The sequence below is a fragment of the Scardinius erythrophthalmus genome (assembly GCF_964197995.2).
Source record: "Scardinius erythrophthalmus genome assembly, chromosome: 19".
Classification (NCBI taxonomy): Eukaryota; Metazoa; Chordata; class Actinopteri; order Cypriniformes; family Leuciscidae; genus Scardinius; species Scardinius erythrophthalmus.
The window spans coordinates 23,287,062-23,305,601 of record NC_138239.1 but is presented as its reverse complement, the minus strand read 5'-3'; the positions used below and the strand labels follow the sequence as shown (position 1 = coordinate 23,305,601).

At 36.2% G+C, this 18,540-nt stretch overlaps 1 protein-coding gene across 1 annotated transcript; it reads left to right on the top strand.

The window, feature by feature from the left end:
- The first annotated feature begins 340 nt into the window (after nt 1-340).
- On the top strand, nt 341-18,220 carry rragd (ras-related GTP binding D). Its single transcript, XM_081347145.1, has 7 exons — nt 341-776; nt 5,101-5,396; nt 8,310-8,509; nt 8,600-8,714; nt 10,788-10,930; nt 12,124-12,272; nt 17,288-18,220. Exons 1-7 carry the CDS (start codon nt 572-574, stop codon nt 17,437-17,439), a joined length of 1,260 nt encoding a protein of 419 aa, XP_081203271.1. The 5' UTR covers nt 341-571; the 3' UTR covers nt 17,440-18,220.
- Nucleotides 18,221-18,540: the final 320 nt, after the last annotated feature.

Below are 18,540 nucleotides of genomic sequence, written 5' to 3'. Positions count from 1 at the left end.
TTTAGGCTATATTTACTAATACTTAGTATAGTAATATAATAAATTAACGTAAACTATTAAATTTTTTTAATATTAATAATACTAAAATACTAAATACATAAAATTTAAAATGTCATCAAACATTAAATGTATATATTAATATAAATTACAGTAGGCTAGGCTATTATCATTATTGTTGTGTTATTATACATTAAATTATATATTATTCATTTTTTATATATTATTATAATGTTTGTTTTGCCATTTGGTGTACTTTATTATTTCTGTGTAAAATAATAAAATAACAACATTAATAACGAGAAAAAGAAACTATTATTGGCGAAGTTTACTAAACAAGTGTGAACAAAAAACTACATCTCCCGAGATCCACAGTGACAGCCATCGTCGGAGTCCATGCATGGCATGTTTGTTTGGGGAAGGGAGGCGTCTGTCCTCTCACAAAGTTCTTCTGCTCTGCAACTCTTGCTTCATTCTGAGATGACGGTGATGAATTGTCACAATGTGCTGTGATTCCTCACGCAGGCGGTCTGCTGTGTGTGTGTGTGTGTGAGGGGGGAGGTGAAAGTTCACCATGGCTTGGCCATATCAGGTGACAATGTGGAAAAGTTTGGCTGCCTCCTCAGATAAAATTTCTCAAACTCTGATAATGACAAGCGAAAGGAACTACAATGAAGTGGACGGAGAAAACGAAGCGCTGTCGTTCGTATATTATGACGACGACGATGATTTCGACACATTCACTGACGGGGACGGAGACTGCGGCTGTGATGAAGGAGGTTAGAGGATAGAATTAATTTTGCACTCATAAATAAGGGTTCATCTATATTTTACATGTTTCTAAACGGGCGCAAACAAAGTGTAATTCCATTACAAAAAGATGGTAACAGTAATTCCCTCTAAAATACAACAGTTAGTCACTACAAGTCACAGAACTGTGGTTCCTTGATGTTATTAGCCACCAAATGTAATAAATAAATAAATATTAAACAAGAAATACTCAATTAAATATTCTGTAAGCTTTTTACAATGTTTGAGATTATATTTAAATGTCTTATGGTTTTAAAAGTAGGCCTAACGTTACCAACAATAGTTTCAGCAACTAACAGTTAGTGTGTTGTTGGAAACTTTGGTTGGTAAATATTTATGAGGGATTTATTAATAAGTTGTGGTAACTTGATATTATATATTTAAATTCAATTCTGCAGGCTTCTTACACTATTTGAGATCCTATTAAAATGTATTATGGTTTTAAAAGTATAATAACTGGTTACTACTGTAAGGTGTTTTGGTAACGATTCATAAGAGATTTATTAAAAAGGGGGATGTGTTACTGCATTAAAACTATGGTGATTTGGCATTAGCCACCATATCATAAAAAAGATTAGCTACTTGAAACAGTGATATGGTTTTAAAAGTTGCAACAAACTGTAGTAGCCTAACTAAATTGGTACTACTAATTGGAGGAAATAATATGGTAAATATTTACAAGGGGTTTATTAATGAGGGCACACATTTCTTACCTTGCCTTACTTGTCTTACCTGTATGTTATATAAGTTTGTGTATGGATTTGTGTGATTCAGTTTGGCTATTTGATCTTTATGGAAGCTTCGCGTCTGGCGGTTCTTAGATAGCACTGACTATTTGATGTGCATTTTACATCTGGAAGACGTATTTTTAAGAGTGTTTGCTCATCTGCAATACGTCTATAGGACGTTTCCTGTCAGATGTCAAATAGACGTTTAGAAGATGTCTTTAAGATGTAATGATTTAGAATGTATGTTAAACTGACATCTTCTAAACGTCTATTTGACATCTGACAGGAAACGTACTAGACGTATTGCAGATGAGCAAACACTCTTAAAGATACGTCTTCCAGATGTAAAATGCACATCAAATAGTCGGTGCTATCTGTCGGTGCTATCTGGAGCAATTGCCTCCATGTCGTGCTTTGAAATCGTTTAACGCACAGCTAGCCGTGGTTTATCCTGCTTATACCATGGTAATTTGCCAGCATTGTCAAGTTAAATCTGTCATTGGTATTTGTAGCGCTAAATTTGAATGAAAGGACTAAAATGAAGGTCACTGTTATGTACGTCAGCTAGGCTATCGTTAGATCTAACATTCTGCCTGCTTTAAATCAGACACAGAGATAAAGTAGTGTGGTATGGTTATGTTTATTTGATTTAATTATAATATTTATTTGAATGAATTAGCCTATAGAGAGAGAGAGAGATGTGTGTTAATTACCTGCGTCTGTGCAGCGTCAAAAATGAAGCTGTGTTTAATTACAACCTCCTTATAATGTAGAGATTCAGCAGCAAAGTACATTTATTAACAATAAATGTCGCAGGGCAGCGTTGACAACTAGTTTCTGTGGCCCTGTTTTTGTTTTTGCGCAGCGCTATCTTCAATCAGAGTTGCCAGCTCTGCATAACAAAACCAGCCCGATTGCTATTCAAAAAAAGGAATCAAAGCCAAAACTAGCTCGCTTCTTCAACCCGTGAGAACAGTGTGAAAGTAGCCCATTTCTGCAGGAAAACCACTGTCTGTGAGTGATATATGTGTGTGTGCGCTTCAGTAAAAACAGTGCAGTAATATAGAACAGTGATTAGACTTGGAACTACCCTTGCATTCAATTTTTTTACCGTTTTAACAATCAGAGTCGAGTGTTCAGACAGACCATGGTATAATTTAACTTCATGCTTCAACTTACAAGATTTCTTAGAAACCAGTTTGATTTTTAAGCTAAGCATTTCTTATGTTTCATTCCATTGTTTCTACACACAACTTTAGATGCAAACGATGATTGTCAGCTCAGTCAGCTGAAGCTTTCTTGGACTTTCCTGGAACTGGACCCGTTTAACAAACACAAACACACTGCTACTCCTCACTATGTAGTGCCCCTGTTAGACACTTCGATAAACACTGCAGGCTGTATTTTGAGACTAGAAGTGTCCCTCAGTCTCACCAAATGCAGTTGACATTCCTCAGCTGAGAGCTAGCAAGGTCACAGTCTTCAAATCATCTGCAGCATGTGATATGAAGGAGTGGAATGCCAGTGTAGGCTGTGCCCACAACTCCACACTCATGCCCTCTACCAGTCATCCTGCTGATATGATTTAAACTGATGGGATTAGTATGCCATTTCTCTTTTCACTTCTTAGCCATACATGCCTAATTGAGAGTGTATGAACATGTCCCCAGCAGATGTCATTAACGGCAGTTTGTGTCAACGTTCATGCCTCTTTTAAATGTTAAATTATTGTGCAATGATGCAGAATGATACTGTTTTGAAATTAAATAAATATGACAATTATTCTAATGCCGCCTTTAATCTTTATATAAGATGTTTTATGTCAAAACATTCATGGTTTCGGCTACATACATACAGAAAAAAAAAACATGTTTAGCCATAATTTTTGTTATCCTTACATGCAGCTCTTTTTTAGGTGTACTTTCATTTTGGACTAGTTATTATCATTTTGAATACATGACTTTCAGTCAAATACTTTCTGTAGGCTATAGTACACATAACCAATGTCAATCTTTTCTCTGACTAAAGATAACCTTAAGTGATGCCGGTAACCATAGTGACAAGAAAATTGCAGACTTATCAGTAACTTCCTAAATATCAAGGCTTTGTGTAGTTTTTTTGAAGATTTAATTTTTTTAGTAACCTTTTTTGAGTAATACACTCCAGCTGTTGTCATTCTTCAAATATTTGGTTATAGATAACCAATCTCGCTCTATAAGCACAGATTAGTGATTGACAGCAAAATCTCATTCTATAGGCTACATCAGTGACATGACAGACAATTAGCTGTTAAAGGGATAGTTCACCCAAAAATGAAACTTAAAGGGATAGTTCACTTTGAAATTAAATTTTGGTATGTTTTAGCTTACCTCAAGGGCATCCAAGATGTAGGTGTCTTTTTTTCCGCAGTAGTTTCAATTTTGATATTTTTAAGTCAAACCGTTCTTGTCTGACAGTCATATAATGCAGATCTATGGTCACTATCTGAAAGAGCATGCAAATTCAAACAATTCCCCATCATCCAAATTAAACAATTCCCCATCGTAAGAACACATTGATGGCCTAAGACACGAAACGAGCGGTTTGTGTGAGAAAACGAACAGTATTTATATCGTTTTTAGCTCTTATACACAGCCACGTCCAAGTGATCTGAGGGCGCGCGCGCATCCTAGTGTGTGACGTGTACGCAGACTGGTGCATAGATATATACACTAGATGTCGCCTTGGCTACGGCAGTTCATTGGAACGAATGTCTTTAAGGCGACATCTAGTGTATGTGTATTACGATGGGGAATTGTTTAATTTGGACGATGGGGGATTGTTTTAATTTGGACTCTGTGCTTGCTCTTTGAGACAGTGACCATAGACCTGCATTATACGACTGACAGACAAGAACGTGAACTATCCCTTTAAACACAAAAGAAGATATTTTAAAGAATGTTGGTAACAAGACAGTTTATGGTCAGCATTGACTTGCATAGTATTTCTTTTTTCCTACTATGGAAGTCAATGGGCGCCATTACCTGTTTGATTACCAACATTCTTTGAAATATCTTCTTTTGTGTTCAGCAGAAGAAAGAAACTCGTACAGGTTTGGAATAACATGAGGGTGAGTCTGTTCATGCCATACCCAAAACCCAACTCACTACCACATTTCCTGGAAATATAAGGTTGTCACTCTTATTCCAATCAGAACTGTGTATAAAAAGGGACATATAGCATTACAGAACAAAACCGACAATACTATGCATACTATAGTGACAACATAAATTAGTAAACAAACATATACTGCATTTACCAATAGAAATCAATTGTAACAACGTAAAATGCTTTACTGTCACTTTTGGTCATTTTCATGCATCCTCGCTAAATAAAAAGTTTTAAAATAAATAAACCTTACTGACCTCAAACTTTTGAACATTTGTAGTATAGCGGTCACTAGCAGTTCATTATGGCTCAGTTTAGTTGTTTGAATTCTGCCTTTGGTTTACCATTAACCAGAAATAACCTGCATGTTTATGATGCATATTCTCAAGCAGTGTTCCTGTGTTTGGCTGTTGTACAGTGCTGGGGTTCAGTGATCCGTTCAGCGGTGAGGTGAAACCTCGGATCCTGCTCATGGGCCTGAGGCGAAGTGGCAAGTCTTCCATTCAGAAAGTTGTGTTCCACAAGATGTCACCCAACGAGACTCTGTTTCTGGAGAGCACCAATAAGATTTGTCGAGAGGATGTTTCCAACAGTTCCTTTGTCAGCTTCCAAATCTGGGACTTTCCTGGTCAGATTGATTTCTTCGACCCCACATTCGACTATGAGATGATATTTCGTGGCACAGGGGCTCTCATCTTTGTCATAGACTCTCAGGTGAAATATCTATCTATCTATCTATCTATCTATCTATCTATCTATCTATCTATCTATCTATCTATCTATCTATCTATCTATCTATCTATCTATCTATCTATCTATCTATCTGTTTGTCTATTTGTCTGTCTCTTTCTATCTGTTTGTCTGTCTGTTTCTATCTGTCTGTCTATCTATATGTATGTCTGTCTGTCTGTCTGTCTTTCTATTTTTATCTGTCTGCCTGTCTATCTATCCATCCATATTCATCTATCTATCTATCTATCTATCTATCTATCTATCTATCTATCTATCTATCTATCTATCTATCTATCTATCTATCTATCTATCTATCTATCTATCTATCTATCTATCTATCTATCTATCTATCTATCTATCTATCTATCTATCTATCTATCTATCTATCTATCTATCCATCCATCCATAGTCATCTGTCTGTCTGTCTATCTATCTATCTGTGTCTGTCTTTCTATTTTTATCTGTCTGCCTGTCTATCTATCCATCCATATCTATCTATCTATCTATCTATCTATCTATCTATCTATCTATCTATCTATCTATCTATCTATCTATCTATCTATCTATCTATCTATCTATCTATCTATCTATCTATCTATCTATCTATCTATCTATCTATCCATCCATCCATAGTCATCTGTCTGTCTGTCTATCTATCTATCTGTGTCTGTCTGTCTCTTTCTATCTGTCTGTCTATCTATCTATCTATCTATCTATCTATCTATCTATCTATCTATCTATCTATCTATCTATCTATCTATCTATCTATCTATCTATCTATCTATCTATCTGTTTGTCTGTCTGTCTGTCTGTCTGTCAATTCAAAATAGCTTTATTGGCATGACTGTACATAATACAATATTGCCAAAGCTTGGAATACATAGAATAATTATAAATACATCAAAATAATAAAATATTATAACATAACTTACATTTAAATGTACAAATTAAATTAATTGTACAAATTTAAAGTGTAACAAATTAAAATGTGTGAACATTTGATACCACACAGTGTTTTAACATACACACACCACCAGGGTTGGGGAGTAACGGAATACATGTAACAGCGTTATGTAATCAGGATACAAAAATCCAATAACTGTAATCCGTTACAGTTACGTCAAAAAACGTTGTAATCAGATTATAGTTACATTTTGAAAAAAAGGGGGAATACTTTCAGGATTACAATGGTTTCATTTGAAACTAAATAAATAAGTATTTTGGCATAATAACACTATATTAAGCGCTGCTTGATTATACAGTAGTTCCTGGTTCTGTTGCCAGTAATGACTCACGTGTGCCACGCGCTGGTGCATGCGCAAATAACAGCTTTCTACAATCTCCTCAGACGCAGACTGAATCACTGCTGTTAGTAGAAACGATGCTGCCTGCGGGTAAAATCGCTTTTAATTCATGGAAATTCCGCTGCTGTTTAGTAGAAATTAGGAGAGTAGCTTTTTTAGTACCCAAAATGTCCTTTCTTAATCTTTTCTCACGTAACGGGATGTTCGCTGTCTAGGACGGTAACGTAGGGGAACTCCTGCCAACGCCCCAAGTTCAGTCAGGCAAATTAAAAAAGATCACGGCTTTAGTCAACATGTAAGCCTATTTTAAAATAAACTATTTTACACAACTAAATGTTGTGTTTTTATTTTTTAGTTAAAAATTAGTTAAAAATAAAACAAAATAATCTGTAATACCATACATTAGCCACTAGATGTCTGTATAGCCCTTTACATAAATATATATATATTCAGGCCTGTGTGTATATTTTGCAAATATTGTACACTGGACCAAATCCTTAATAAATAAAAGTTTTTTATTTATTTATTTTTTTTATAATATTTCTTTTTGCTTGACTTTATTTATATATGTGACCTTGAAGTAATCCAAAAGTAATCAGTTACATTACTTTCATATTATAGTACTTGGATTACGTTACTGAATACTTTTTTTAGGAAGTAATTTGTAACTGTAACGGAATACATTTTTAAAGTAACCCTCCCAAGCCTGCACACCACACACACACACACACACACATTACTGAGGGTCACTGTGGTGGACAGTTGGGAAACACACACATTCACCTGCTGTCTCTCAGGCTGTGGCACACACACACACACACACACACACACACACACACATTACTGAGGGTCACTGTGGTGGACAGTTGGGAAACACACACATTCACCTGCTGTCTCTCAGGCTGTGGCACACACACACACACACACACACACACACACACACACACACACACACACACACACACACACACACACACACACACACACACACACACACACACACTCATATCTGGCAACCAGTGCTGCTGTCTGTCCCTCTCTTAGTATGATCTTTATCTGATCTACTTCAGTCATGGGTGTAAAGTTCTTTATTAATTTTGTGAATTTGTTTATGTAGAGGTCTCTGATTAAACTGTATTTGTGACAGTGAAGGAGGAAGTGCGTCTCTGTCTCGATCTCTCCTGTCCTACAGTGAACACACACCCTTTGCTCTCAGGGTAACCAGCTCTTTCTGTGTCTGCCGGTCTCGATGGCTTGGCTGTGTTCACTCAGCCTGTACTTGCTCAGGATCCTCACACACTGGAGATATTCTTCCAATTCATAATTTGATTTCAGAGTTCAATAGAATTGTAATTTACTTTGTGTTTTAGTTTCCTGATCCCAATGTTCCAGATATGTATTTTTAGACTTTGATAATTTGGTTTATTTTGATGTTTGTGTGAGAAGCAGTGCTGATCTGAGACTGGTTAGTGTTAGTAGAGTTAGTCAGGTCAGTAAGTCTCAGAACCAGTTGACTTGCTTTAAAATGTTCTGTCTGTCTAAAAATCTGTCTGTCTGTCTTAAAAACACACTATAATGTCTTCCTGTACAGGATGATTATGTGGAGGCTCTGAGTAGACTTCACCTCACTGTGACAAGAGCCTACAAGGTCAATCCAGACATCAACTTTGAGGTGTTCATCCACAAGGTGGATGGGCTGTCAGATGACCACAAGATTGAGAAACAGAGGGACATACACAAACGAGCCAATGATGATCTAGCCGATGCCGGTTTAGAAAGAATACACTTAAGGTTTGTATTATAACTGCTCAGATATTGTGGCAGTTTTAAAAATGTCTTCAGATGTTGGAATTATGATGTGAAATTTATTATTTCTTTCAGTTTCTACTTGACGAGCATCTATGATCATTCAATCTTTGAGGCTTTCAGTAAAGTTGTGCAGAAACTCATCCCTCAACTTCCCACCCTTGAGAATCTGCTTAACATTTTCATATCTGTGAGTAGCTGAACATCTTTTATTTCTCTGTGTGGCCTACCTCACTAGTTTTAATATCTTGGTTTCACTTATTTTCAGCATTGATAAATCTTATCAGGGATGAATCTATTATCAGTACTTAGTGTTGAATTAAAGGCACACTATGACGTTTCCGTTTTTCTCAAACAGCGACCCCTAGAGTCGCTGTGGATTACTTGTATTTAACGTGACTGTCGTAAATACCACTCGAGCAGAGTCGTCTCTGCACTCTTCAGACCGCGCTTTCTTCGTTTTCTTCGTCGACTCTGCCATGATTCACGTCTGAAATGCGTGCTAGTGTCTTCCATAGAGGCTGCTTCATATGTTGTTGATGTATGTGACGTCAGGCTGCAAAGCAAGTCGTGATTCTCTCGAGATTTGTCGGGGCGCCACCCCTTAAACTTGCATTGCTGGTTTTACCAGCGGCGTCCCCCGTCCCCCCAGCTTTGCTATCGGGATGATTCTCCCTACTACGAGTTCGTTTACCATCGAAATGATTTCGAAGCTGTTATATTAAGGTACAAATCTTGCATAGTGTGCCTTTAATTATGTTCTTTCTCAATGACTGTTATTATCATTAAGACCTTAGAAATTTTTTGTAATATATATGTATTTTTTGTGTGCATGAACTGAGGTAGCAAGAATTGACCAATTATGACGTCATTGAAGTCTTATTTAGAATTAAAAAGAGATACACTAATTATAACTTGCAAAGTGGTTTCAGTATCATGCAAGAACATGTCAAAATAAATGATGTATTTGATGTTTTTTGGCAAACATTTTCACGTATAGACGCATAACCAGAAAGCATAATTCTGTTGAGCATTACAGTATATATGGTCACATTCATCCATTAGCATGGGTACATTTGCACTGCTCTGTGATTTGCCGCTTGAAGTGAAGTACAATGGAAAAAATATTCAACATGATTATTACAAAACCCATTATTATTTATTATGATCTCTCTCAAACGTAATATAATTTCATGGTTCTCGTGTTTCACATTTTTATGTTGATCAGAAAAGCAATTACATTTAGCAGAATCATAAATACTTGAGCAGTTCGCCAGCTGGTGGCAGCAGAGGGTAAATTGACATGGTAAAAAGACTATGCTATAGAAGTATGAACAATTTATAGATTTGACAAAAGCTGAACAATTTATAGATTTGACATTATGGAGATTGAAATCTCTTAACCATTTGCTTATGCATTGTTATATTAATCTGCTTTTTATGCATTGTCTAGTTTGATAGATTGATTCACGTCCTTGATCTCTGTCCCTACACTGTGAAAATATTTTATTAAAATTATTTACATAGACTGTTGTCAAAGTTTTTATTTTAAAGAAATTATTACTTTTATTCATCAAGGATGCATTAAATTGATCAAAAGTTACAGTAAAGACATTTATAATGTTTCAAACGTTTTCTAGATTAAATTTCTGTTCTTTTGAACTTTCTATTCATTAAATAATCCTAAAAGAAAAATTATATCATGGTTTCCACAAAAATATTTAGCGGCACAACTGTTTTCAACATTGTTAATAATAAGAAATATTTTTTTAGCACACAATCAGCATATTGGAATGATTTCTGAAGCATCGTGTGACTGAAGACTGCAGAAAATTCAGCTAAATTGTAATAATTATTTGCAATATTACTTGTATTTCTGATCAAGTAAATGCAGCCTGAGACCATAAAATATCTTACTTTTGAATGAGATGAACGATGTAGCTATTTAAAATATTATACAAATTATTTCATTTTATTTTTAAGGATTTAACTGCAATTTAAAACCTACCGTGATTCTTTTACAAACTTAAAAACATCAGTCACAAAAGTCACATTTTATCTTGGGAAGAGGATTTTTAGTCTTCCAACAGCTTTTATAGAATTAAATGCATTTTCTAACAACAGTACTTGCAATTCAGTTGATTACTTGGTTGCGTAATTCATTTCCACTTCAAAGTGTTCTAAGATATGATGTCCTGTTCCACTGCATTTCTTCTTAAGAATAACTGCTGACCCCTAACCCGGCCCTGTGCTCTCATTGCAGAATTCAGGGATTGAAAAGGCTTTTCTCTTTGATGTGGTTAGTAAGATTTACATAGCAACCGACAGCAGCCCTGTGGACATGCAGACCTACGAGTTGTGCTGTGACATGATAGATGTGGTTATCGACATCTCGTGCATCTATGGGTGAGTGACACCAAAATTCCCCACCATCTCAATCCCATACAGTTCCCTCCACAATCACAATACACTATGTAACACGTTCTCATCCCATAGACATGAAGCAGCATGGCAAGCCTTGCACTTTCCCTCACTATAATTCTTTTTTGCCACGCATCTAAAAATACACACAAACATTCTACATGCAACAACTTTGTTTCCCTATAGCCATTGCTGGCTGTGATTAAATCTTTCGTGGATTAGCAGAATATAACTCTGGGATGTGTAAACACTGGCTTTAAACATTGGAAGGGCAGAGAGTTACACCTCCAGCACCATCGACCCTATTTGTCCTGTAATTTGACGGGACACCGCGGTCTTAATGGGTACAGGAACGCGGGCCTGACCCGGGGCCGCACAGCTGTCGGTTTCGCAGTGGCTTGCAAGAGCAGATGGGCCACCTCAGCACTATTCCATGAATTGGGGAGCAGACAGTACTGTTAACCCTGCAAATTTTAGCTTTAGTTGGTAACTGAGAGGCATGGAGTGGTTATGTTCAGTTCGGCCCATTTTTGCATGCCTGCTTGTGGGCTAATCTGTAGAATATGACTTTTATTTATATTTGTACATTAGTCGAGCTGCTGTGGAATTAATTTCCACCAGCCGGCTTGTTTATTACTCATTGAAATTAATAAGCTACTTATTTTTTCCCCTATTCATCGTGTTCGCATTGATCCGTGCTCTCAGTATCAGGAAGCTTCAAATTACACGCTTTATTATGTCATCTCAATTTGCTCATCATCTTTTCTGTGCTTTTCTTTTTTGTGTGAAAAATATTTCTATATTTGTAATATCCATGCATAATAGCATAAAATTGTTTGGTTTGAAAAACGGGATTATGACAGGGCATCTGTTCATTTTGATAATTATGATATGAATCAACATCTGTTCCACACAGATACAATTTCACTTTTTTTTTTTCAACTGTAGTCTGTTCTTTAGCTAAATTGGGAAAGGGAGCCGCCCGTCCTCAGAGGAAGCCGCCCGTCAGGGAACGTGTTCATTACGGACTCATTATTGAAGGAAAAGTGAAAAAAAAAAAAAAAAACGAAAAAATGCATGTAATGTCTCTGGAACTGCTGAACACAAGGAAGACATGATGAGAAATGGTTTTGTTTTTGTTTGTGATTTGTTTTAATTGTCCTTTTATATATACACAGATTGACTGGAGATGAGGCAGGAACTCCATATGATAAAGACTCCATGGCCATAATCCACTTGAACAACACTACGGTCATGTACCTAAAAGAGGTCACCAAGTTTCTTGCCCTGGTGTGTTTCCTCAGGGAAGAGAGTTTTGAGAGGAAAGGTGAGCTTTCTGGACAACGAGGAAATATGTTTGGTGTAATATTATTGTTTAAATATGCCATTTTCCATTTAGGGGAGACCAGGGCTAGTTGTCACATGGAGAAGAAGTCTTAGTGTCTAAGGCTGCTTTCACACTGGCAGTTTAGATCGGAACGGGGCACAGTTCGCATAAAAAAAAAAAAAAAATCACTAATGTGAAAGCCGTCATGTGGACCCGGGTGCACACTCGGGTACCGAACCCGAGACTACCTGGAGGAGGTGGTCTGGGTTCGGTTGCACTCGAACCGTGCCACGGTTCGTGTGAATGTGAAAGCAACACGGACTCGGGTGCGCACTTGTTCAGGAAGTAAAAACACAATATATTGACTTGAGTTCTGTTTTATACACCGAGCACGTTTGCGTTGACGTAAGATGCACGCAAACGCACCAGGGTTGAGTGCGAAACCAGACCAGCGCTGTGAGGGGCGCCAGGAACAATCGCGCTCGGGCTCGGACCGCAGCAAACGAGCCCAGTGTAAAAGCACTCTCAGTAACATTGAGATTTTGAGTCCAATGATAAAAGTGGTTGTTTTCTTTAGCAGTTTTAGTTTTAATCAATTAGTTCAAATTCCTCTTAGCCATATGGCTCGTGACTTTTTTGTGAGTTGAATAATAATTTTATTATATATTTAACTGTATAAATATTATTATTAAATACTTTAAATTAGGGCTGGGGGAATTAACGCGTTAATCTTTGCGATTAATTTGAAATGTTTAACGCGTTAAAAAAAATAACGCAATTAACGCAGCACTTTTTTTTTGCCTCGTTTTAATGATTTCCTGACGCGGCTGCTATTGAAAAAAACGAAATATGCCGTCCCGCCTCTCCGTGTTCGGCGATTAGGTTTCATTCTCGCGCAGCTTTCATGAGCGGGTCTTTTCCGCTCCGTGTGTGCGCCGCGCTCTGTGTTCCGTGTGTGTGTGTGTGTGTCGGCGGCTCTGTCGTTAACGGCCCAGCGGCGCGCTCTCCCTTCCGTGTATGTGTGTGTCACGTGTGTATGTGTGTGTGTGTCGGCGGCTCTGTCCTCAACGGCCCAAACGCTTCAATCATGTACCGAGCACTGGAAAAGTAAAGTCCACTCAAATAACGTGAAATTTCTCAGTAGACTTCTGTTTGCTGAGCTGGTATAGCCATGCTGGGCAGCAATGGTAAAATGACCTGCTCTGATCACATGCTCTGGTTTGTAGGACTATATTTTATTTTGAGAATTAGTAAAAAAAAAAAATAATAATAATTATAATAATAATCTGTTAAATTGATTATGTTGATTGTTATTGAAAAAGAATAATATATTGATATATTGATGTTTAATATTTTAATATAGGGCTATTTTCTGTTCCTTTTTTTCCCTGTGTTGTTTAATTAGGTGATTCTAAGTTAAAAGGAATAGTTCACTTTAAAATGAAAATTCTGTCATCATATACTCACCCTCATGTTGTTTCAAACCTGTATGAATTTCTTTCTTCTGCTGAACAGAAAGGAAGATATTTAGAAGAATGTCAGTAACCAGACAGTTTCTGGGTCCCATTGACTTCCATAGTAGGAAAAATATATACTATGGAAGTCAATGGTACCAGAAACTGTCTGGTTACTGACATTCTTCTAAATATCTTCCTTTCTGTTCAGCAGAAGAAAGAAATTCATACAGGTTTGAAACAACATGAGGGTGAGTATATGATGACAGAATTTTCATTTTAAAGTGAACTATTCCTTTAAATATTGATGATTACAAGCTTGGGGGAAACGCAATTAATTGCAATTAATTACAGAAATTGTGCAATTAATTAGTTTTTTTTTTTTAATCGATTCCCAGCCCTACTTTAAATATTATTTAACTGTTTAAATGTAGCTGAAAAGCCTGTTTAATTGCTTAATGGCAGGTTTTCATTCTCATGATCATATACACTACCGTTCAAAAGTTTAGGGTGTGTATGATTTTTTTAATGTTTTTTAAAAGAAGTCTCTTGTGAAATACTATTACAGTTTATACAAACTGTTTTCAATTTTAGTATATTTTATGTAATTTATTCATGTGATGACAAAGCTGATTTTTCAGTAGCCTTTACTCCCATCTTTAGTGTCACATGATCCATCAGAAATAATTCAGATGTGCTGATTTGGTGTCTGTTAAGTAAGGGATAATGTATAGCGAGGCGGTTGTTATAGCGAATAACAACCCCGACAGGCTGAACGGGACCCGGATGCGAAGCGGAGGGGTGTTGAATCAGCCTGAAGGGGTTGTATTCGCTATAACAACCGCCTCGCTATACAATATCCCGCTTATTACATGGCTACCTACAAAATAAATAAATAATTTGACACAAAGGAGTTTATTGATTTAAAAACGATTGTATTGCTTCCGCTAAAGAAAATAGTCCATTCCGCGTCCATAGCAACGCTCTGTTTTTCATGGCAACGGTGTGTTATAGTTCGCAGCGGTCTGTTATCAAGAAATAACAGACCGCATTCTACATTGGAATTCAACCAAGCCATGTAATAATGTCTGTTATGTCACATTTGATCAATTTAAAGTAAAAATCTCAATTTCTTTAAAATAAATTATCCCAAACTTTTAAACTTAAAAAATAACAAATAATTGTCAATAAACAGTTGATTCCTATTGTGACAAGTTGCCACGTGTAGTGGCATTCTCCAATAGCAGTTAAAATTAATTGAACTGAGGATTTGCTTTCCTTAGCAATGATGGTAGAAATGTGATTGTATGTAGATGTTATGAAACCAAGCACAAACTGGCTTTTAAAAAAGTAAAACAGAAATACTCACTGGAGTAAAAAGTGACAGCAAGCCCCTGTCTCCAGTTATCAATAGCTATACTTTTTACTGCTCCACCAATATCCATTCTTTAAAGGGATAGGACATGTACAAGTTTTTTTCTTCTTCTGTTGAACACAAAAGAAGATATTTTGAAGAAATTTGGTAATAAAACAGTTGATGGAAGCCATTGACTTCCATTGCAAGAAAAAAATACTATGGAAGTCAGTGGCTACCATCAACTGTCCGGTTACCAACATTCTTTTGTGTTCAACAGAACAAAGAAACTCATACTCACTTAATGGTGAGTAATTGATGACAGAATTAATTTTTTGGGGGTAAACTATCCCTTTAGTGTCATAAAATGTGACAGCTGATAGGAAAACTAGCATGGCCTATATATATTTTAACAATTCCTTCATGCAGTACATACAGATTAAGCTGAGACAACTGGAATAACCTATAGATCAGCTTTTACTAAAAGCTGTTTGGCAATTACAGCTACAGTATATTTGTCTTAAATTGGTCAAAAAAGAAGCTGCTGGGGTAAGCTGCATTCACAGAGAATGGGATAATTAGTGAAATCCTTGGGTGGCTAATGAAGTTTGAAATATTAATGCTAGGAAATACTAAGGGGGTTAGGGAGAGTATCTTGAGAAATCATATTAGTCAGTGGGGAAAACAAGGCATATTACATAGGCGTGGATTTGTTCAGAGGAAACCTACAGCACTTCTTTGATGACATAACTTAGCATTTAAAGAGAGTCATAGTAGTATATACATTATAATTATTTATTCACGCTAATAGATCTTTAACGGAACTGATTTTTTTTTGCCAGAGGCTATTTTACACTAATTTAAAACAGAAGTATTTAGATTTTATACTATACAAATACTGGCAGATAATATTTGCACCTCAATGCAAATTTTTATTTCTAAATGCTCAAATCATGGCAAAAAAATCTGCATTTTTCAGTCTGGACCAGCCAGTGTGCATGTGCAGTCATTAAGCGCGTGTTTCAGAACACTGCAGCTGTCTTTAAAAGCTCTTTTTGCTATAGAAACAGTCAGTGACTATGACTTTACCCATTTTTAATGTAGAAAGTGGGACTTATTCCGCCATATTGCACATTGCACTTTCTCCCATTCATAGGATGTGTCCCAATTCAAAGGCTGCATCCTTCGAAGGACTCGGACTTTGAAGGTCACGCCTTCAAAGGCCGCGAAGGTCAGACTTAGCATTATTAAATGGGACGGTCTAGCCTATGGAGGACTAGTCTTGTCCCCTAGCAACTGTGACAGCTGTCATTGACTGACCCTAAAGTTTGTACTGAAAGTTATATTAAACTGTCTGAAAACAAAACAGGGTTCACAAACTGTCTAAATATATTCACTATGGTCCATTTCTGTATATAATAAAGAGTATAAACTAGATTGCATAATCGCATCTTAGTAAGATATATCAACATTTGACCCCTTTAAAATGCTTTTTTTTATTTTTACATTTATATTATTATATATTTGAGTAAGTTGAAACTCAATAATTGCATTTAAAAGTGTAATTCGGCAATTTCTCTCAAAAAATCCTGTCGTCACTGGCGCGCAATAAATTATGGGGTAGGCAAGGCCTCGTATGATCCATCTGTTGTATTATACTCATATTACTATTGCTATATCCAAATTCAGAGGTTGCATCCTTTGAAAGATACATTCAATGCGGCACGACGTTTCACGGGAAAACGAAGGACGAGTTTGAAGGATCCTTCGAATTGGGACAGCCTTCGTCGTGCCGCATTGAATGCATCTTTCAAAGGATGCAGCCTCTGAATTTGGATATAGCAATAGTAATATGAGTATATGAAAATGATAATGTAATATGTAAATATAATATGAATACCATCTTTATATGCCTTAAGTCTTTGGTTAAACTGACTATTTCATAATTTGAGAGTTCATAAAGCCAGTTGGCACCCATCAAGTGGTACTGAATATTGAACACTTGCTTTCATAATATAGCTGCATGTAGGTGTTAGTAAATGTTTAATGTATATATTTTTTTTCATTCTCTGGATCAAAGCTAAATGACATCTCTTGTTATGTGTGTCAGTCTTAATTCAAAGTGCATTTATGCAGTGGTCTAATTTGGGATTGGTTCGAACGACTTTCCTACCGCAGGATAGTTACACTTCTCTTTGCTCACACAGGACTTATCGACTACAATTTCCACTGTTTCAAGAAAGCCATAGAGGAGGTGTTTGACGTGCGCTTGAAAGTGCAGAGGAGTCGGAAGCTTCTGAGCCAGAGGAGGTGGAGCAGACAGACCGTGCCAAACGGGACTCAGGTGCATCCTCATTGAAGAGCATTGAAAGCCGTCCAGCTTGTTACAGTGACTCGAGTGTGAAGGATTCACACAGACTTTGCTTGAGCTCTGAGTCTTTTTCTGGGCCACTTACTGCTCTTCAGCAATCCAAAAGGGCAATACAGACTGATTTGTGCATTAAATATCTTGCACGTCTAGCTTAGCCATCCATGTTTTACTTTTAACTGTTCACAAAGAACACACTTTTTTTTTTTTTTTTCAATTATATTTTTTACTGAAAAAAAAAAAAATCAATTGTGCTACTGTTTCCCACAAAATACATGGTAAAAGCCATTTCCAAAGTCACTAAATCAAGATATTTCTCCTATATGTACAGTAAGGCACAAACATGTAATTTAACTTCTATATGCACTATAAAAGAAGAAAGAAATTTAATTGCTCAATTTAAACAGAATTTCCCCCTTTTAATTTAGAATTATTCATATTTATCAACGCCCCTGCTGACGTTTTTTACTTTGTCATTTGTTCATGGTTAAATGGCTGTTCAGTATCATAAATATTTTGCTTTATTAACTTAAAATTGTAATTTATGTTTGTCAGAAACTTCTTTAGGGCCACTTACTGCTCTTCAGCAATCTAAAATGAAAATACAGACTGTGTTGTGCATTAAATATCTTGCACATCTAACTTAGCCATCCATGTTTTAACTGTTTGCAAATAATAATAATACATTTTATTTATAAGAATTCAAAAATGCAACATTTTGTATTTACTGGCTTATTTAATGGCTTAAAATAAAAAATTACTTTCCTATTTTAATTCATAATTATTTATGTTTATTACCCCGCGGATGATTTTTGATCCGATTTAATCTTTTGAATTTTTTTGTTTATTTACTTGAAGTTGTAAAGTGTATCAGAAACTTTAAGTTAAAGAAGCAAATGATTGGTGGTTTTGCGTATATCAGTGGTTCTCAATTAAGGGGCCGGGACCCACTAGGGGGCCTCAGCAAACTTCCAAGGGGCTTAAAATAATATATATTAATATGTTATTATTAACATCATTGAAGTCACCATGAAATTAAAATAGCCAGTTCCTATTTTTTTATGGGATATTCCAGTATTTATCCTTCTTGCA

What these genes read in the sequence shown, in the direction of transcription:
- rragd (XM_081347145.1), top strand. Translation starts at nt 572, where the DNA reads ATGGCTTGGCCATATCAGGTGACAATGTGGAAAAGTTTGGCTGCCTCC. An exon ending in TGCTTAACATTTTCATATCT is followed by an intron (nt 8,715 to 10,787) that starts GTGAGTAGCTGA and finishes CTCTCATTGCAG; the next exon opens with AATTCAGGGATTGAAAAGGC. An exon ending in GACATCTCGTGCATCTATGG is followed by an intron (nt 10,931 to 12,123) that starts GTGAGTGACACC and finishes ATATATACACAG; the next exon opens with ATTGACTGGAGATGAGGCAG.